Below are 23,414 nucleotides of genomic sequence, written 5' to 3' on the forward strand. Positions count from 1 at the left end.
TCTTTGGTTCGGTGCGATCGCGGTGATACCAAATTTATATAGGTTTTATTGTGTTTTAATACATTTTCAAAAATTAAACTAATGTGTACAAAAAAGAAAAAAAATTTTTTGCCATCTTCTGACGCTAATAACTTTTTCATACTTTGGCGCACGGAGATGTGTGAGGGGTCATTTTTTGCGAAATGAGGCGACGTTTTCATTGCTACCATTTTGAGGTCTGTGCGACATTTTGATCATTTTTTATTTCATTTTTTATGTTATGTAAAAAGGTGTAAAAGTCGCATTTCGGACATTTGGGCGCCATTTCCCGCCTCGGAGGTCACAGCCGCCCGTAACCGTTTTTATATTTTGATAGATCGGGCATTTTGGGACGCGGCGATACCTAATATGTTTGTGATTTTTACTGTTTATTATGTTTTATATCCGTTCTAGGGAAAGGGGGGTGATTTGAACTTTTAATATTTTATTAATTTTTTTTATTTTTTAAACTTTTTTTTTTCTTTTTTTTTCACTATATTTTAGACCATCTAGGGTACATTAACCCTAGATAGTCAGATCGCTCCTACCATATACTGCAATACTACAGTATTGCAATATATGGCATTTTTGCAGCACATTCATTACAATGAGCCACTGGCTCATTGTAACGAATCTGCAGCTGCCAGATAGCCTCGTGTCAAAAGAAGACACGAGGCTACCATGGCAACCGATCGCCGCCCCCCGATGACGTTCGGGGGCGTGGCGATCGAAAAAAAGATGGCGGCGCCCGCGCGCCGCCGTCTTTTAAATGCCGCCGGCGACTTTGCCGGCGGCAACGGGGGGGTTAATAGCCGCGATCGGTGCTAGCACCGACCGCGGTTATTAGCGGTGGGGGTTTTATGCATTATGCAAAAACCCCCACCTCTGTATGAAGAGGACTCAGCCCGTGAGCCCTCTTCATACATCCCTTATACCTCTGCGCCGTAGAGCTACGGCGCAGAGCGTTAAGGGGTTAAAAGAGTATTCCAGAAATATGAACGTCTGATAAAAAAAAACCACATAATTCTATAAATAAATTAATAAAACAAAACTCAATATCAGTAATCACAAATTAATCTTAGTTTCCTTTTATGATTCATAATAATTTGTGGCCTCTCTAAAGTAGGTGGAGTTATCTCCCGGATGACCACCATAGGACACTACAACTCCCACGATTCCTTAGTTCTCAGCAACAGCTCCTCCCTCTTATCCTCTGCTCCCAGTGATGATGTAACTGTCCTGCTCTGTTACCAAGGTAATGATGCCTGAGTGCCATCACTTTACATAGTCCCACTAAGATGCTGTCTTACTACAACAGTGGCCATACTGGATGAAATGCAACCAACCAACTACAGACAAACTTAGTGATGATCACGTGACCTGCCCAGGCAGCTGCAGGACATGTGACGAGGACATGTGACCAGCGGCCATCTTCTGTCCTCTATGTGACGAGGACATGTGACCAGCGGCCATCTTCTGTCCTCTGTTTCCTCCACGGGGCAAAATCAATGGACTGATTAAAGGCCCAGTAACAATTTAGTTCATCGTTATATTGTATGTCCCTAGCATTTTTCTGCTAAGGGGAGCAAAATTTTAAATAACAGCTAATTGTATATTAGCTTATATTTTAATGACCCATTTTAATATAAATTATACTTATTCCTGGAATAATCCCTTTAATATCCTCTCCTCAGTGTAAGTGTTGAGTTTCAAAACACAATATAAACGGCTCGTGTGAATGCAGCCTTAGGCCGCGGTCACACGTACCGCTAGGCGTCCGTCATAACGCGACCCTAGCGCACAGGGGGAGGTCCTCGGCCCGAACACACATGCGTTTCCAGGGAAACGCATGCTATTGTTAGGATGATCGCATGCGTTTCTCTGGAAACGCATGTGCGTTCGGGCCGAGGACCTCCCCCTGTGCGCTAGCGTCGCGTTATGAACAGACGCCTAGCGGTACGTGTGACTGCAGCCTTAGGCTCAGTTCACAATACTGCCAGCATTTCCATTTTTTTTTAATCTCTGTTAAAAAAAGAGTATACTGTCTGTTTTAACATTTATTATGACAAATCGTCAATTTTCTTCTCTTGTCTATTTCTTCTATCTATCTAATAGTGTATCTTTATACACTTATATATACACACACATTTATACCCTTATGTACATACACATAAAGTACTTCTTTTATATACATTTATACAATCTTACACACATACACACATGTATGCACAGATATATACACTCACACATACAGTAGATGCACACATAAAATATATATACTTCTAATATACAACCACAGTATAAACACATCACATATACACACATACGCAAATACATATAATACCATACACAGACATACAGCATGTAAACATACATACAGTATATACACATCACACAGTCATAAAGCATGTACACACATATAGCACTATATAAACATATACAGCATATACAAACCATACACCATCCATATACATACACAGCGTATCCACATCACATATTGACATCCACACATTTACACTGTATATACTCAATCTTTCTATTTCAGGTGGGTGTCAGAGTCCACTTATCTGTCCCAGTAGCTGCTGACCGCAACGGGGAAATAGATTAGGAAGTAAACTCGAAAAATTCCAGTCCTGTTGTTCTGCTGCCCCTCCACAATATTTCTTATAAAAGCTGTGGAGGATGTGAACTGTTATGCACATGTTATGCTGTACAATGGGCATACAATGGTGTACATTCTCCATTCTTTACAGTGTCAGGTTGGATGCCCGGGCCCCATGACACTGCGGGCCCCAGAGCAGCTGCTATCGTTGCTACCAATGTAGTTATGCCTCTGGATGTGTAACACTGTTTAATGGAGATAAAGGCAGGTATATTCAAGGACTTGCACTGCCCGGCGCTCCATCAGCCGCTGTATGGGGCGAGATATCTCCTGCTTTGAGGGGAGAATATTTCATACATATAAGGTGAGGTGGAGCTACTTGAATGGATTCAATAGAAATAAAAATGACTAAAAGTAATAAAAAATACTGTGAACGTAGACAAGCAGATTGTGGAAGAGGGCTGAGGCATTTCTATGGCAGCTCGGATGGATGTTATAGGTAGCATATTACACTGGCTCTGTGCACACTGCTGTTTAAACCTCCATTCATCCTGTAGAGAACCACAGTTTGGTGAATCCATAGTGCATGTCAAATATTATACATGAATTAGTAATTTGTAGCAGAGATTAGGCTTCCCATCACCACTAACGTACTCATATCATCCCAAATAGGATAATAAAAGGCAAGCAATTTAGAGAAATAAATGACAAGATATAGTAATGATTCAAGATATTTATGGTCACGTTCACATGCTGAAGACACATCTGTCACCTCCACATAAACCCACAGTCACTCACTGTACAGTAAACAGCTCGGGATTCTGGGTAACGAGTGAAGCATGCTGTATAACATTAACATCCTGGAGCACAGTCTCCTCCCGTCACACATGGTTGTCAGGACTATGAGACACAAGGCTCGACGAGAGCTCCGTAATAGTCATATATAGTGATATACACAGCACTATTCACGTTTTGGTAATATACCCGAATTTGAAGCCAATGGCCAATTGTATCCAGTCCATAAGAGCACAAGATATTGTCTATGGAAATGTCCAGTCTTCAGTTTACACTAATTTGGCATAAGGAACGATGTCTCTTCTCCTCCACATTATTCTTTTACATATTTGGGCACCTGTAACCGGAGAGTAATGCATTGTGGGTGCCCAGATCTGCATTGGTCAATTTTCTGTGAAATGCAGGTAACAGCAGAAAGGTTTCTAGATAGAACCAGCTGGAAACTTACTGTCATTTTAAAGGGGATGTCCAGTCACTACAAGTTAGCCCTCTTTCTATAGGATAAGGGTTAACTTGCTAATCATTGGGGGTCTCAATTGAGGGACCTGCACGAATCACAAGAGACTTTCTGCTCTGTTCATTTGGGTTCCAATGAGGTCCAACAGACCCCCGTTCTCGGGCATCCATGGCAGTTCCCCACTAGTCAGCAAGTTGTTGTGACTGGACAACCACCTGCAAAGGATCTATAGTTGAATATTAGTGCAAGCAGGGCCGGCGCCAGCACTGGGTGTACCTGGGCAAGTGCCGAGGCCCAGAGCTCCTGGGGGGCCCACGTAAGGCTGTACATAAGGAATACATGGGTTGAGGAGTGCTGTATCTAATGCATCCATGGGGTGTCAGGGGGACTTATATAAAATAACCATGTTTGGGCTGTTTGGTATGATAAACTAGGAAATTTTTTAGGGAATAGGAGACTGTTTTGGTTTTTGAATTTTTAATGCCGCCACGTGAGTTCACTGCAAAGGGGCCCAGTGAGGCTCTGTCGCCCAGGGGCCTCCTGAAACCCGGAGCCAACCCTGAGTGCAAGAGACAGAATGTTTTAGCCTATGGACACCCAAGGTGCATTACAGTAGCAACATGGCGGATTAAACTAAACAAATCTTATCCATTATGTTTGTGAACAACCTGCAGCATGCCATAGCTTGCTCTGTAGGTTTCAACCCGCAGCATGTTTATTCTCATTGCAGATTGTGGGATAGAATGATATCCTGCGAATATATGGCAATAATACAACTGTCTGGTTATGTTGTGACGGAGGCTGCGGACCATCTCGGGCTCAGACTACTACCTCTGCACCCCCTATGGCTACGTCCTGATAATACTGGTGTATGGGGTCTAAATATGTGTATTGTACAATGTGTATCGTAGTTACATTTCTCCCTGAATATGTGATACAATGGCACATATTAGATTCAATTGGCACCGCATTAAAGGAATTTTACTGTAGATGTGTGTAATTATATCTAACAATGAATGTCCTAATAATTAATGTAAACTTGACGGCAGATATGAAGACTGTCAGACTGTCAGTGCAATTGTGATGGCGGCTCGTTGGCTACAGAATTTTGCTCTTCTGCCGTCACTGTCCCATATGATATTTCATGAATCTCTTCCTCTTTCAGCTTTTTATATGAAATATCTGTGTCCTCATCTTCGTCCATGGGTTCTGGCTTGTGGAGGACTTCCTTTCGGTATAGTTTATACACTAAGACGTAAATCCCTGCCTCAGCGGCCTGGAATAATGCATACAGCAGTGGAAACATGTACATGCTTCCTATGAGATGTGCAGGGAAGGCCAGCTTCAGCAGAGCGGTGCACAGCTGGACATTTTGACAACCCGTTTCCAGAGACACAGTTCTTCGGCAGTTCGGGGGCAAGTTGAATAAAGTGGCCAATCCGTATCCCATTGAATAGCCTATCATAGGCATGATCACTGCCACAATATACACAGAGGGGGGGATAGTAGCCAGCAGCTCCGGTCCTAGCATTGCCCCAGTAAGGATAAACAGAAGGACCAAGGTAACCAGTAGGGACCACAAAGATACCTATAAGATGGGAAAAAAAGAGTTACAATGTTATTCTACAAATATTTATAATGTATACATAGACATTCCTGACCATAAAATAGCCGCTGGTGGAGGGTCATGTGATATATTTCTGTCCATGAACAATCAATCTACCTTGATCTTATATTCATTAATACTATCATAAGGACCTAGCAGGACGATTGGTTATGGACAGATAGAGATCACAAGACCCTATTTTATGGACTGGACTGTCCGGCTGATGACGAGGCTTTAATTTACATATCAAGAAAATGGAGCAGAACTTTTAATAGCCTAAATATCTTTACCTTATATCCTGCCCCACACTTGCACACACATAATAAAAAAAACATGAGGTATAGTGGCCAACCCCTTTAATGCTTGAAAACCCAGCCTTACAAGGACCGGTAACGCCAATTCTCAGGATTCTCAGACACAGCTCAACTATTACCCTCCCTAGATAATCAGTTCTGCACAGAACCCAGATCAGATCTGCAATATACATCCATTATACTTTTATGCATAATATTTCTAGTAGCAACAAAAAAAATCAGTATTTCAGTATGAAACATGAAATGATATGGACACTGCAGGGCCTTTTATTTATATTGAAATGTATAAACTTTATGTTGAAAATCTGACAGCTATGACGGAACCTTAGCAGATGTCCATTGTATTTTCTTACTGGGCTGAAATGTTCTCAGTTTGTCCTTAGAACAAACTTCTTCACTAGTCTATGGATGAATAGTTCCCAAGGAAGACATCTGTGTAGTGTCATTGATCCATTCTGATTTTTCATGTGCACTACCTATAGGCTGCAGCATTTCCCGTCCTGGTGTAGAACTGCTCTACCACGCGGAGAATGTATCAGGAGGCAGGAGCCTGCTGATAGATCCAGCACAGGCAGGGGGAACATTATACACTTTATATGATACAGCATACTACATTACATGGCACATCCCCCCATGCAATCATTGGTCTTATTCAGATATGTATTTATTTTAACTAAACAACCACAGTCATTAGATTTTATACATGTATACATAAACACACCAGGTATTATGGGGAGCTTTATCAGATCTTGTATGCCAGTTTTCTTGTATACAAGTTTTGAAATAGTCATAATTCCTGGCCCGTGGCTTGGAATTATGACTATATACCCTTTACTCCACCTCCACACCAAGTAGATGTGGAGGGATCATAAAGAAACTGGCTTAACCAGTGCCAATAGATTAATCTGCCGGGAAGGGATTGTTTTTGCATTGTTCTTAGCAAGAAGGTGGATACTGGAACAGAATCATGCACAGTAGATCATATATTTTATGTACACTATTGATTTTTTGTTTTTTTGAGAAAAACAAGATAAAGGCTGTGACGCACGCTAATGATTGATTACATGACTCGTAGGATACGTGTTATTAGCTGTGACAGAGAGAGTGTTTGTGCTCCCAGTAAATTGGCAGATGAGGGGATAGATATATATCACACCAGTATATAGATTAAAGGGAGCACCATTACTCATAGACGTGCCTGTTTTATGTCTGCCGTCTATAAATCAGGGAGTGCCCTTACTGACAAGTGACGGATGTGGCTGTGCTGCACTAAACAATAATACAATCTCTCAGCTAGATGTAAATGGAGATGAATGTGGAGTGCATACAACAATGCAATAAATGTCCTAAGAGACTGTCTTAGTTTGCTGCACAGCGTCATCAATAGATTTGTACATTTGCCTTATTTCTTCATTCTGGAGCTGAATGTTGTCTCAGAAGTGATCTATGTGATGCTGCACATGTTATTCCCTAGATATGGACAAATGCTCATTTACTTACCCGGTCCATTCGCGATCCCGCGGCGCTTTGTCCGACATTGATTTGGAGTTTGCCGGGATTCACTAAGGTCTTGCGCCCAATATCCACTAGGTGTCGCTGCTGCGGCAAGGTCCGCCGGAGTTCACCATCCTCTTCCTTGTGTATGTAAGTGCGTGTCAAGCGACACATTTTTTTAAGAAATACTGCTGTGTTTCTGAATCCATCGCGTGCGCCAAAAACACGGGGCAAAACGGCGCAAATTTTCGGGAAACCCAACAAAAAATGAGCGATTCAGGCCCTTAGTAAATGAGCCCCATAATGTTTTATATTTGCTAGTTGTTACCTTGAGATGAAAAAGTTCTAAGTGATAAAATCTGCAATGCAATGTTCATTTCTCTGTTTTTTGACCCCCCCCCCCCACCATATGCAGTTTGCCACCTGTTGGTTGTCTTTTTCATATAGAAGCAACCTTCACCTGAACTGACTTCTTCGATAGACCATTCTCTGTATAGACATGTTAAACCATGACCAGGCCCTATTTCATTTTTGCGTTTTCATTTTTCACTCCCCACCTTCAGAAACCTACAACTTGTTTACTGAGTAAGAAATTGCACTTCATAGTGATGGTTTATAATATTCCATGGGGTGATTTGAATTTTTTTTTTATTCGATTGTTTTACTTTTTGTTTTTTACTATTTTTCAGACTCTCTAGGGTACTTTAACCCTAGGTTGTCTGATTGATCCTACCATATACTGCCATACTATGGCAGTATATGTTTTTTTTCACATCATCTATTACATCGCACATTGTAATAGATGGGTTAAAATGAGACAGCCTCGGGTCTTCATATGACCCGAGGCTGTCATAGCAACAGATCGCCGCTCCCTGATGACGTCACGGGGAGCAACGATCTAAGCCAACATGGTGGCGCCCATGCTCGCACATCATGCAGATATTACCAGTGGGTGTTTTTTGCAATATGATGCAAACGCTCACTGGCTACGCAAACATCCACAGCTAATACGTGATGTTGTAATAAGCTACGCGTCGTTAAAGGATTTGTTCAGAGGTTAAAACATGGCTGCTTTGTTCCAAATTCACCTGACCTGACGGGTACTACCATTCAGCTGTATAGACATGAATAGAGCTGTGTGTGTGTGTGTGTGTGAATACCTTATACCAACCATGGTCAGGAGAGAAAACTATTTTTGTAAGAAAGCAGCCATTTTTATGTACGTCTGGACAACCATTCTTGGTGATCTCTCTTCTTTGGAGTACTGTTTTATTAACTTCTAATGTATTTTGAATATTTGTATTTTAAATAAAGAGCTATTATTATTATTGAATGGTGGGTTATCTCCTGTTTCTTACTTCATGGCCTGTTCTCTCTCCCTTCAGGCTAAAGATCATATTCTCTCTGATAGCCTATTTAGCTGTTTTATCCCACAGGGAAGGCAAATGTCAGCCCTTAGTCCACAGTGTCCCCTTGGATCTTTGTCAGAAGAAGTAGCATAGTTAATTAGGTTAAAGGGAACCTTTCACCAGGAATGTTAAAAATAGCAGGCAGGGAAGGGAGATTGGCAGAGGAAGAATGAAAGAGGAGACACAGGCACACACAGCTGCAGTCCCCCGGGACTCACCAAATATGGCTGGAAGGAGCCAGGTAATGTAAGTTAAACTTATATAAACTACTAAAAGAAAATCTACCACCAGTCTATGACCCTGTTCTGGGTTCTAACGCAGCCACGTAAGGAACAGCTGGTTGCACAAGTATATGTGCATGTACTAGATGTGCCAAGGATGAGGTAACCAGCTCTCGGAGGCAGGGGGTGGAGGCCAGTGAAAGACGAGGCGTGCATAATTATAATCCGGTGGAGCACCGTAAGTGAGCTATGATGTGGAAGGAGCGCCTGAACTGCATCTGAATATCATCTGAAGTAGATTTTTTGCCAAAAGCAAAGGTTTTTGTGCCAAGATATGTACCGCACAGAGCCCAGCAGTAAGTGCCTTTAATTAAAAAACGTCATACATTTCAAAATGGCATAGATTGACATAGCATAGACTACTGGAACCTGTCATCAGCTAAAAATGACATTCCTGTCTGTGAAGTTTTCTTTCAATATTATATAATTCTATACACTTACAAAGACATGGGAAATTAAAACCATCAACTGTAAAGCTTACTTTAAGAAGAATATCTGCAATCCTGCTGTAGCGGTAACGTACAAACACTCCTATGCCAATAGGCAGAAGTGTACTACAGAGAGTCAGGGTCACAGCCCCCAGAGGTAGAAACTGCACAAGTGGAGTGTTTATCCATGGTCGGCTGTAAATCCACAGGCAGAGTGGCATCAAGAGCAGCGCCAGGAGGGTAGAAGAAGTGGTCATGATAATACTGAAAGAGGGCAGAAAAACACCAATTAATATTACAATTATATTATAACATTACAACTCAGGCTCAAAATTTTAAATATCAATACCGAGACATAATTTCCAAATAAAATACATGATAATATTTAGTGTACATTTCGGAAGTGATGTGGCCCATTTTTTAGGAGTATCTTGAATATTCTACGGTAAGAAACGTGAAATGTGTAGGATATAATAGTAAACTTTGCGATATGCTTCATTAATAAACAAAGATTTCCTGTGCCTTTTTTGCTTCTTCTTTCTCCTTTAGTGAGCAGTGAATCTGAAGTCCCATGCACAGCACAGAGACAAGGAACATGGGCTTAAGATTATCTCTTTCCAGAACAGAAAGTGGATTTACACAAAAAAAGTCAGGGGGAAAATAAGGGCACAGGGACATATTTATTTAATAAGGTATATTCCAAAGTTAAATATTATCGTCTGCACTATTGATTTCTGCAATTTTATTGAAAGTTTAGTTACATTTGAAGGCGCTTCAAACTACAAGTGCTTCTGTAGCCTTTGATCCCCTATTTCCTGGACATTAATAATTTGATATTTCTATATTCTATTTAAAATACTGGATATACTAATTCTGCAGGTCTCATGATCTGTTATGTCTTCTCTAAAACATAAAGGGCATCTTGGGTGTTTACACTTCCAAAGATCTGAGATGAGTTATCAAAACTGAAAACCATGTTATTTTTCACATGTGAACAATAGAGAACATGGCATATATTTTTATTTTCCTTTCATAAAATAGAAAGAAGATTTAATATATCTTTAGATGGAGAGACTCAGGGAAGCCAGAATACAGGATCCAGGGCATTAGAATTACGGTGTATTACACAGAGATTTCCTTCTAGCTCAACACAGTGATTGACAAGGATTGACCACATTGAGAAGTTCATTTCCAATTTTGCTTATGGCATTAAACCAAGCCGGAAGAGGCAAAAGAACTATCCAGTGTAAATATATGAGATCAGATAGTCCTCAAATACCAATATCTCCCATATGTTTCATCAAAGAAGGGGACAATTCATAATTAGATACTTCAGAATTAGTGCTGTAGCTGCAGTGATCCCAGAGACATCGGATGCTACTGGCCTACCGTACATTATTATGGAGTATCTGGGACCCTAAGTTGATTTTTTTTTTATAATTTTTTGCTTTATGCTTTTTTTAACTGCTTTATTAAAATAAACAGAGAAAAACATCACATTGAAAACCGTCATGTCATTCTTGGTACAAGTACATTTAATAATACAGAGATCTAGAATGGAGGGAAAGGTTACATCTTTCAAATTCCACTGCAAAAACTTCTAAGTGCGGTGTAGTAGGCCTGCTAGGCCTCAAACAGAATTCACATAAGTATAACCCAAACAAAGAAAACAAAAAAAGGGTAGTGAGTGCAGTGTCAAATATTTCCAGGGAGAGTACCTGTAATACAAACTTCTTCCCGGGGGAGTCCCGCCTGATTAAAGTATCACATTAACAATGGAGTAGACATTAGTTCCGGTGATGAGGCGGTTCACCAATTGGTTTGTAGCTCCGCCATTGCTTTTCTAAATCTAGGAACCAAGTAATTAGTGTCTGTACCAAACCAGGTTAAATGTGTCTGGGAGTTTTCTATGCTTATATATAATCCTTTTGTATGGAAGCATTTGATTAATCTGAAGCTTCCAGATTCTAAAAATAGGAGCATACCAATTTAATGCACGTCTGGGACAAAATAATGGTTCCGGTCTGAATATATTTAGGTATATAGGCTAATCATCTTCAGGGATCAGGCCCAAAAGGCATATCTCTAGGGAGAGCGGTACTGGGTTAGGTAGTAAGGAAGACAAAAATTCAATTACATGTTTCCAAAATGTCTCATGTGCCAGAAGTTGACACCTAGTTCTGCACAACGGGAAAAGCTGATGTCCATACACAATCCATCCTGCATTGCCAGATGGGGGTCAAATAGGTTTGATGAGTAAAGTACAATTGTATCATCTTATTGTTGACCGATGGAGACACTCTAAGATGGGAGGAACATTTCAGCGATGTCCTCCTCAGCTAGAGTTGGAATACAGTCCTTCCAGCGATCTATGATTGGTAGTGGAGAACTGCGCAGCTACTTTGCAGTATAGCTATATGTGTATATAGTGCTGATATCAACCCTCTGGGTCCCTGTGTCTTACATTTCCCTGTTAACGGGTATGAGGGGGGGGGGGGTTGGGCCTCAAGGGCATGCCTCAACTGAAGATATCTGTAAAAGAAGGATCTATCCAACTCATATTTTTGTTGTAATTCCTGGCGACATATATATCTCCCGATGTGTGATTCGCCTGGTGCTACAGGCAGCAGTGCCTTCTTGTGTCTGTAAGTGTGGAAGAGAGGGGTTAAGCCATAATGGCGTCTCAGGTATAACATCCATGAAGATGGCCAGAGTTTTGGCTGCCTGGCATACATGTCTAGTCACTTTATGAAGGGTTAACAATTGTAAGGCAGAGCCTGGGAGGGTGTGTGTGTGGGGGGGGGGGGGGCTAGAACTGGTCATAATGGGGCACATTTACTAAAATGTGAGGGAGTGGAGCTATGCAGTGTGCTCCTCCATCTCTTCTCAGCGATTACAGGAAGCAGCTCCATCATGTCTACTCTGTGCAGTCTTCAATCATAATTAGAGTCTGGTGTGGTGAGCACATAGGCCCACATTTACTAAAAACATGTGCAGTTTACCTGTGTAGTGTGCAGGGGGCGCCAGATTCATGATTTCTGCCACTCGTTCTTCATGGATCCCTGCACTGCCCCGACAGAGTGCACCGCTTTTTTTGGTGCACCTTTAACATAGGGCTACGATACAATTCTGTTGAACTTTGCATGTTAAATATTGTGCATGGTCCGACTGAGCACCAGAATGCCCATCTCAGTGCAAAAATGTGTGCAGCGTGCGTCACAATTGTGTCTCGGACACTTCTTAAATTCATGTGCAAGCAGTTTGCACTGAAAAGAAGAAAACTGACACAAGGACCTCGCTGCAAAAGATAGAGCAGGCCCTATTTTTGGCTCAGATTTGCGGTGCGGGCGCTCAGAATCCTAAAAAGCGGGGAGAGGTGAGGAGCGCTCACCTTGACCCCTTCTTCACCAGACCATGTCCTTCACTGGAGTTTTGCATGGTGTGCATGAGTTCTTAGCCCGACTGCACTAAAACATGCTCTGTGCAAACGGGCCCATATGCTAGTCAGTTCCCACGGACCAAGCACAATGCAGTAGATGGGAGTCCTTAAATGATTTTGAAATATGATGCAAGGAGTTGTGTCAGTCGAACAGCAGCTCTGACACTGTAGCCGTAATTTTCACTACGATGCAAGGACTCCTGTCCAGTGCACTGTGGTCTCTCAGTGGAGCTAATTTACTAAGGGTCCGCGGATCGCATTTCTGTCGGACTTCCTGACATTTTGTGCTCCGCTGGGAATTCTATGAAATAAATATGGGCTTTTAATGGCAAACTCTCCCCGTCTATAGGCTCTTACCTACCCAAACCTATTCCTTACTGACGGGATACAAAAACATTGAAACAGCACTGTCCAAAGTTGGGATTGTGTTCCTTTTGGAATAGATAAAATAGTTTGGCTATTATTAAAAATGAGAGGACCCGTAGTTTTATTTCAGGTTTGGCCTAAAACAATGGGTCCGCTAATCTCTAGCTATTAGGGTACATTCACACGGCATACCGCTGTGTGCTGGATAAGAGGAGGAGGCGGCCCCTCCTCCCTCCATAGAGAATAGCGGCACCGTATCTGCGCAGCGGCGCTATTGCCATCTATAGGGACGTACATGCGGCAGCAAATTTGTGCCCGCAGACGGCCATGTGACTGTGCCCTTAACCCGCATCATTTCTTCTTGAAAGTCATGCTTGATGATAAGGGAGCTAGCTTCAAGGTAGTGCTGAGGTGGTCTTTACTGGCAAACTCTCCTTGAGAACAATTTCCTCCTTGAGCAGTAGTTATGTGACGGCAGGCACATGGCAAACAGCCTTGACCTAGACAGACCACCAGTAGAGAGGATTGTATCATCCACTAACAAGCACCAGCATCTCCCAGTTTCATTGTCAATTACCAAGAAAGGAGGCCCCTCTGTTACACAACCCTGCCCAGACAATTTCCAACTTCTTAACATATGGAAATTTGACAGCCAGCCATCATTAACATTAATTTGTGGTAGTGTTGTAAATGAGAAACCTGGACTGCTCCATACTACTGTCAGTCACCCCTAGTATTCATACAAGGGACATTTGCTTTCACTCTACTGTCCAAATGACACCTCCCCTGTATTCTTTGGGTCAGAACAACCATGCAGATACCAAATTTATATAGGTTTTAGTATGTTTTAATAAGTTTTAAAAAAAAAAAAAAATCAGATTCTCAGGCCAATAACTTTTCATACTTCAGTGTACGGTGCTGTGTAGTGTCAATGTTTGCGGGATGAGCTGACTTTTCCATGCTGAAAGTTTGGGGACTATACAACCTTTTTTATTTGTTGCAAAATGGCATGAAAGTTGCGATTTGGACATTTGGAAGTTATTTTCTATTACAGTGGCAATTGCCAGGAATCATTGTCTTTATATTTTGATAGAGCAGGCATTTTGGGATGTGGCTTATATGTGTATTATTATTATTTTTTTTAATTTCTGATAAGAGGGGTGATTTGAATCCGTGTGTGTGTGTATATATATATATATATATATATATATATATATATATATATATATATATATACGTATGTATATGAACGTATATGGTGAAAATTTTGCTGATCTTTAACAGTCTGCTAAACTATAAAAGGCTACTGCAGCTAATCCAGCTGGGAGTCTTGGGGAGACTCCTGGCTGTCATGCCAATGGATTTTCAATGATGCATCGTTCCGAGCCAAGATGCGCATGTGCACTGGAATTTAAATGGAACCTGTCACCACATTTTTTAAACATACAGCTAGTTGCAGGTTTCCATATAGCCCTATTAACTAAATGACATAAAATCAATTTTATAAACTTGCCTTGCATATAGCCAGAAATAGGAGGAGTCGAGGGAGGCGTAGCCTTCTTGGGCTGAATCCAGCAGCTCCTCCCCATGCCTTCTCACTATCAGCAATTAATGTCATGGGACCAGAGTGACATTATGTAAGGTCCTTTTGCCTCCTAACATTTGCAAAGTGTACATGCATGTACATGCATGTATCTGATCACATGAAATCACAGCATGCTTCCATGGATGATAGGGAGGAGTAGAAGTCCATGGAGGCATGCTCTGATTTCATGTGATCAGATACATACATAGGGTAAAGTTTGCAAATGTTAGGAGGCTTAGATGTTGTCACCCATGTCACATTATGCTATTATGATGTTATGACCATGCTATATTGTACTTGGGGACATAAAAAAAGAGTATCGGTGCAACAGAAGACACAACCCCACCCCCGGTGCACCCAGGAGCTCATTTGCATAAGGAGAAAAAACCTTCCTTTACAAACAAAAGATCGTTGCATAATAGGAAAAAATGTATAATATACCCTACGCAATGCTGTTCTTTAGTGAAATTTTGGATCTAGTTTTGGGTTCAGTATTCCCAGACTGTTGTCTGTATTAGATTATGAAGGACTGGCAATCAAAGAGGGGAATCAAATTACCTTTTCACCATAATATTTCTTCGCTATGATATAATATTTGATATGACAAAACCCCAAAAGGTGTGAATTGTGTGTAAAAAGGGGCAAATGTATTAGAACAGTGCAAAAAATTTGATCTTCAGGAACACAAATGTCTCACCTATGGAAAATGTTATTTTGCTGCTGAAATTTATTGCCTTCCTTTTCCCTATATATTGCCCTCAGAAAGACGTCTTGTGATCAATGTTCCAAAATACAGACTTGTGGAGTGTCTTCATACAGTATTTCCACAGAGCACAAATATTTCATTCCTATATCACATACGCAGGAATTGACTTTCCCACTGCCTATATTTAGTGGATTAACCTGTACAAATATCGCTTTAAATTTTTTTTTATTTTGGCATCTATGAACAATCTGTGTGTTCTGTTTCAAATGTCATCAAATAGAAATAACAAATACAAATATAAAAATGTTTTGATTTAGAATAACAGATTTTTGGAGTTATTAATATTTCACAATATGAAATTAGCTAAAAATCACCAATATTGTATACACAGTTCAGTGCCGTTATACCACTATTTTTAGTCCACTCCCAACAAAACTAAAACATATATATTATAAGCGTCATAATTAATATGTATCTTAATAATTTATTAAAATAATTGTAAGTTGTAAACCTGGGCCGACAATGGGAAGTCTGTTGGGGTATGTTTGGGTAATTGGTTGTAACTGACTCAGACATTAATCAATACTGTGAGAAACAGATACTATAATGTATTGTGTGCGTCAAAAATAATGATAACTTCCAGAAAAGCATACTAGGTATGTAAAACCTACCAGACATCTCATTGCTGTCATATATATATATATATATAAGACTACTGATTTTCAATAAACATGGCAATTATTATTTTGCCTGGACACACTTTTCAAACCCCTTTCACACATCATTGGAGGGGGTTATTGTTTGTAGCTTCGTTAAAAACCCCCAAAAAATAAGTAAAAAATCTAACTAAATCTAATAAAACTAAAATCACACAAGTCATTCCTAAATATGATGCACTTCACATGGCTAAGACATATCATTCTCTGGTGTTATTCATTTGATGACGCCTCCGTCTCTTCTATACTATAATGACTTCATATTTCGCTCTCATTGAATATCGTGTTACTATAATCCAATCCTCTAAGACTAAGGTGACCTGCAGATCTCTCCGGTTGCATAGTGAGGGTTTTATGCCTATAAAGCTGTGACAGCCACAGGTTGCCTTCTTACTTTACCAAAAACTATTCCTTTGAAAAAGAAAGAATATGTGTTGTGTTAGACCATGACACCCCCCCCCCCCCGCTCTCCCCCCTCCTCCTCGTCACACACACCCTGTTTGCCCAGAGTAGAGGTCATTTACCTGAGATTCATGTCTCCATTCACAAGGAGTGACATGATGTTGGAGAGGTTTCCTCCAGGACAGCAGCCACACAGTAAGACAGCGATAGCTGCTACTTCATTGAGCTTGAAGATTAAAGCCAGGAGAAAAGCCATCAATGGCATAAGGACAAACTGACTGATGAGAGCCAGGAGGACCCCAATGGGTCTTCTGAGGTGATCTCCAATTTGACTTACTTCCACAGTGCAACCCAAGCCTAGCATTGTCACACACAGAGCCACTCCAACAAATACACTCAGCCCATGGTTCAGTGGGCTATCCCAGAAAGGTGTAGATGTGGCTAGTGTCTCTGGTAGAACCCCCTGAAGCATTGCAGTCATGATGCTTGGATCTGTCCTGCTATCTCCAAAATATGTGTCATTTGGATCTAGAAGTGTCCCATCTGTGAAGTTTTCCACTAAGTTCCACAGTGTAGAATTAGATACATCCAAAGAACTGGCACTTGAGTTTTCCATTTTATGAACCAGTTTTCCTCCCTTGGTCCTGAATGAGCTGATACAAGAGAAGGAGAAGGAGGAGGTGGAAGGAGGAGGAGGCAGGTTGCCCCTATCTCATCTTCAAGCAGCAGCCAGGCAGTAATCTGACCAGGATGAAGCTCCTTCTCCTCTATCACATCTCATACAGCTGTCCAACCTCACCCTCCCTACCACACCTCCTCACAGCATCTCATGCAAAGGAGAAGCTGAAGGTCTGCTCAAGTCTACCTGCTGTGTCTACTAGAGAGTCTAGTGTCTACTATACTGTGCCTCAGTATACACACATGAACAGGACTCCTATGTATAATAGCAGGGATGCGCAGTGTAATAACATTACAGTCATTTGGCTTTGTGCCTGTTGCAATTTACTACCGTATGTCCTACACTGTCGGCACTGAAAGGGTCCTGAGACAAAGCAGAGGATCTGTAGCCACTAGGGAAATTTGCAAATGCAATAAAATATTGTAAAATTCGGATTCAGTGTCAAAATCCTACTTTGCACAGCAAAAAGATTACTTATCAATTAAAGTCTTGCTGTTTGGTTTTTATACTAAATATATATACCACATAACAAAAACAAAATATTAACAATAATTTTATAATAATACCGTAAATAATATTGTTAGACGCACTAACAATATGAAAGATAAGAGTCATTTTATTGGTAGAAATAGCAAACGTGCAATACTGAAAATCTGAATTACATGATAAATCACCAACACCCACCTACATAAAACATAACACAATGAATTGGATGGTAAATAGTCACAGCCTTTATTCACAACCAACACCTAATGCATCAAACTTCCTAAGCTACAGCGGTGTGAGCAGGACATCCTCATAACACATCATGCAAATAATACAACTCACTTACCAGGGACACATATATAAAATCACATTTATAATAATTATAGCAATAACTTATAGAATCATTTTAAGGGAATGAAAATATTCTTACAGACTCCCCTCTAGTGGCCACAAATTCATTTATCCTGTATAACACAGAGGTTTCCCTGCTATTAACCCCTTAACGCCGAGGCCCTTTTTCATTTTTGCGTTTCCATTTTTCACTCCCCACCTTCATAAATCTATAACTTTTTTTATTTTTCCATGTAAAGAGCTATATGATGGCTTGTTTTCTGCGTTACATATTACACTTCATAGTAATGGTATTTAATATTCCATGCCATGAGCTGTGGGTGGTGTCATTTTTTGTGACTTTTGATTTAGTTTAGGACTATATGGCCTTTTTTTGTGACTTTTGATGAGGTGTTTAATGCAACCAAGTTTAGGACTACAGTATATGGCCTTTTTATCACTTTTTATTGAATTTCTTATATTTTTCAAAATAGCAAAAAAGTGGTATTTTCCACTTTGGGTGCTATTTTTCATTACGGGGTTAAACGCAGTGAAAAATATGTTACTATATTTTTATAGATCGGGCATTTTGTGACGTGGCGATACTGAACATGTTTATGATTTTTACTGTTTGTTTATATTTATACGACTTTATTTTAACCTTTTTTTAAAAAAATTTCCTAATCCTACCATACACTGCCATACTACAGTATATGGCAGTATATGGAGATTTTACTCATCATTTATTACAATGTGCAAATCGCAAATCGTTAAAATCAGACAGCCTCGGGTCTTTGTCCTGAGGCTTTCATGAAAACCGATCGCTTCCCCAGCCCCGATGACATCAATTGGTGTCAGCAATCTAATCCAAGATGGCGGAGTGCATGCACCACCAGGATTTCAATGCCTCCTGCAACTTTGTGAAGGTTCGTGAACGATCCATCCGGCGAGCCGTTACACCAGTCATGGGAGCGCAGTATTAACTTTGATCAGCAGAGACACTGAGAAGTGAGTACTGTGCGTTATAAACCCTTAGCTGCCTTTTTCTTTTTGCATTTCAGTTTTTTCTCTTCAACTTCCATAACTTTTTTATATTTCTATATACAGAGATTTCTGCATAACAAATTGCATTGCAGACTATTGTAACTCTACTACAAAATCTGTAACCGCCTGGCACCTCGAGTCTCACAGAGGGGGTGCCTGTACAGCCGTTACTGCACTATGCTGTAATGGGGTGCTGAGTAGTTCAATATAGGCTACAAGCAGGTTTAAACATACAAAGCTTCAGTTAGTGTAAAACTTAGCCCTGGAAATTTGTGTAACCGTAGCTTTGTGTGTGTAGTAACAGCAGGACTGTAAAAAATACATTTATGTTACAATGGGGGCCACTTCAAACAGCTTTGTGTATGTTTTATGTATGTATTTTTCATATTTCTACTGCTACTAACAATAAACACATATCTGCAAGGAAGAGGCAGAGGGTCCCCAAATCCAGGTGTGAAAAACTTGTTGCATCGTCCCAGGAAGACTCCTGGCTGTACTAGCTCCAAAGCTGCTTCTACTCAACACTGAGCAAAGGGGCTGAATACTTATGACCATGTGACCATTTCGGTTTTTCTTGTTTAACCCCTTAACGCTGAAGCCACTTTTCACCTTCCTGACACGGCCCATTTTTTAAAATCTGACATGTGTCTATTTAAGTGGTTATAACTTTGGAACGCTTTAACATATCCAGTTGATTTTGAGATTGTTTTTTCGTGACACATTGTACTTCATATTGGTCGAGAAATTTAATCAATATGTTTAGTATTTATTTATGAAATAAATGGAAATTTGCCAAAAATTTTGAAAAAAACAATGTTTTCAAAATTTTCTACTTTTTGGAAAGTTAGTCATATCACTAAAATAACTTGATAACTAACATTTTCCATATGTCTGCTTTAACTTGGCAACATTTTTCAAACATCTTTTCCTTTTTTTAGGATGCTAGGAGGCTTATAACTTTAGGTGCAATTTTTCAGATTTTCACGAAAATCATCAAAACCTACTTTTGGAGGGTCAGTTTAGTTAGAAGTGACTTTATAAGGCCTACATGATAGAAAACCCCCACAAATTTTAGAAACTACACCCCTCAAAATATTCATAACAACCTTTGGGAATTTTGTTAACCCTTTGAGCGTTTCATGAGGGTGAAAGATAAATGAAAGTGAAATTACAGAAATGTAATTTTATCTTACAATAGATTCATTGAACACTAAAATTTGCACCTTCACAATGGGTTAAAAAGTTAAATGCATTTTACCATGTTTAGGGCAATTCCTCCTGAGCATGCCAATACCCATTTTGTCACTGTATCCTGCTGTACGGGCACAGGGGGGCACTTGGAATGGAAAGAGCGTTGTTTCGTTTTTGCAGGGCAAATATGGCTGAAAAAGTTTTCATGTGTCAGGATGCATTTGGAGAGCCATAATGGTACCAAAACAGAGGAAAGCCCCAACAAGAGACACCATTCTGGAAAGTACACCCCTTGGAGAGTTTAGCAAGGTGTAATTTGTGTATTTGCCCAAACAGGTGTTTGATTCAATTAGGCCCCAAAAGGGAAAAAAGGTGAAAATGTTCTCAAAAAAGTCACTTTTACCCCAAATTTTTGTAAGCCACAAGGGATAAAAGATGAAACAACCCCCATAAATGTGTAAAACTATTTCTCCTAAGCACAGAACTGCACCACTTTTGCATATAAAGTGTTGTATGGGTACACAGTAGGGCTCAGAAGGGAAGGAGGGGCTTTGGCCTTTTAGAAGTCAGATTTGACAATCATCCATTACATGTGTCAGGATGCATTTGGAGAGCCCTAGTGGTACCAAAACAGAGGGGAACCCCAACAAATGTCACCATTTTGGAAAGTGCACCCTTTGGAGAATTTAGCAAGGTGTAATATGTGTATTTTCCCCTACAGGTGTTTGCTTCAATTAGGTTCCTAAAAGGAAAAAGATGAACATTTTCCCCAAAAAGTCACTTTTACGGCTAATTTTTGTATCCCATAAGGCATTAAAGATGAAACAACCCCAAAAAATGTGTACTAGCATTTCTCCCGAGTATAAAATTGCCCCATACATGCAAATAAAATGTTGTATGGGTACGCAGTGAAGCTCAGAAGGGAAAGAGGGGCGTTGGCCTTTTAGAAGCCAAATTTGACAAACATCCTTTACATGTGTCAGGATGCATTTAGAGAGCCGTAGCGGTACCAAAACAGAGGGGAACCCCAACAAGTGTCACCATTTTGGAAAGCACACCCCTTAGAGAATTTAGTAAGGTGTAATATGAGTATTTGTCCATATAGGTGTTTGATTTAATTAGGGCTTAAATAGGACAAAGGTGAACATTTTCTTATAAAGGTCATTGTACCCCTAATTTTTTATAGCCACAAGGGCTAAAAAAATGTAATAACCCCCCAAAATGTGTAAACCTATTTCTCTCGAGTGTAGAAGTACCTCACATGTGTATATAAAATGTTGTATGGGCGCACAGTAAAAGGAAAGGGGGAGGTTTGCCTTTTAGAAGCCAAATTTGACAGAAATGTTTGACATTCATTTGGAGAGCCCTAGTGGTATAAAACAGATAAGAATCCGAAAAGTGACCCTAATTTTTGAACGCACACCCCTTAGAGAATTTTGCAATGTGTAATATATGTATTTGCCCCTACAGGTGAATGATCCAATTAGGCCCTAAACATTAAAAAGGTGAAAATTTTCCTATAAATGTCACTTTACCCCTAATTTATGTAAGCCACAAGGGATAATATATTAAATAACCCCGAAAAAGGTGTAAAACTATTTCTCCTGAGTGTAGAAGTACCCCACATGTGCATATAAAATACTTTATGGGCGCACAGTAGAGGAAAAGAGGGGTGTTTGTCTTTTATAGGCCAAATTTGCAAGAAATCCTTCACATGTGTCAGGATACATTTGGAGAGCCGTAGTGGTACCAAAACAGAGGAAAAGTGACCCTAATTGTTGAATGTACACCCCTTGGGGAATATAGCAAGTGTATTATGTGGTGTAGTGTAATACACATGGTGAAATGATCATTTTGAACATATAGGTGGTTTCCAAATACGATGTGCAATGGAGTCCAAGATGGAAATTGCAATTATTTCTGGAACGTTAAGTGCCCGTTATGTGGCGCCCCTTATGAAATAATGGAGGGGTATAGGGAGCAACGTGACCTACCAGTTGTTACAATTATTCATTTTACTGAATTCACAACAGGTTGGGCGTGAATTGTGAATGTGTTGTGTATAAGGAGGTAGAATAGACCAGGGGACCATCTAAACTTTTGTCACACTTGGAGTTGTCGCAGGTCTCTTAGTAGTATATAGTGTCCATCCTTAGTATATAGTGTCCATCCTAACTCCTCTTTTGGAACAGACTCTTTATTGAGTCCTACCTTTAGAAGCAGCAGAATTTACCGGGAAAATGCTGTCCTGGCAAAACACGGGAACATCTTAACCAGAGGTACAGGGGCTTCTTGTCCCAATATTAGTTTCCTAATATCTTCCTCTTGAAAACGGAGAAATGATACGGCAGGACCTGCACATTGGAACAGCTCGTAAGAGTTGTACAGCATAACGGCCAGCGCTTTTGTACCATATCTTCGTTTTAGTAGGGAAATTATCGCCAAGTGTTGCTCTTATTCACCCTAGCGATGCCCATTGTGACGAATATTGCTACTTTTAGCTGGACCAAATCGACCAGCCAATAGCGGCAAACATGGACAGAGGGGGGCAACAAAACCCCTCTGAACCACAAGGCACAATTGGTGGCTGTCAGGAACAGCCGCCACTCTGCCCCGATCACCGTGTCTACAGACATAGTGACCGGTATTACTGACGTCATAAGTAAATTTGCTGCTATTGGCTCGCCTGAATTGATGAGCCAATAGCAGCGATAATAAACTGGGGGTGTGTGGGGGGGACGTAACCCTTCTGGGGCATGGGGCAGGATGGATGGCTGTTAGGATCAGCTGCCATCTTGCCCCGATCACTGTGTCTGAACCGTGTTGGCAAGTCACTACCCGCCGCACCGTTCTATTACAACGCGCGTTGGGAATAGGCTATACAATCTTTTTTATAAGCAATCTATTTTTTAAGCAATTTAGACAAATAAGGGCTTATTTTTTGCTAGACGAGATGCACTGTAAAAAAAACCTTTATTTTAGAGGGTGTTTAGCTTATCGAAGCAATTTTATTAACTTTTTTCGTGTGGAGGAAAATAAAATCATCAATTCTTGTTTTGGATTTTT

At 40.4% G+C, this 23,414-nt stretch overlaps 1 protein-coding gene across 1 annotated transcript; it reads right to left on the reverse strand.

Moving 5' to 3' along the window:
• Positions 1-3,365: 3,365 nt before the first annotated feature.
• SLC10A4 (solute carrier family 10 member 4) lies at positions 3,366-17,373 on the reverse strand. The gene is made up of 3 exons (XM_072124638.1): positions 16,741-17,373; positions 9,458-9,668; positions 3,366-5,460 (listed from the first exon to the last, which is right to left on the reverse strand). The coding sequence occupies exons 1-3, from the start codon at positions 17,232-17,234 to the stop codon at positions 4,942-4,944; spliced, it is 1,224 nt and encodes a 407-aa protein (XP_071980739.1). The 5' UTR covers positions 17,235-17,373; the 3' UTR covers positions 3,366-4,941.
• Positions 17,374-23,414: the final 6,041 nt, after the last annotated feature.

Source organism: Engystomops pustulosus, chromosome 1, assembly GCF_040894005.1.
Source record: "Engystomops pustulosus chromosome 1, aEngPut4.maternal, whole genome shotgun sequence".
NCBI classification, from domain to species: domain Eukaryota; kingdom Metazoa; phylum Chordata; class Amphibia; order Anura; family Leptodactylidae; genus Engystomops; species Engystomops pustulosus.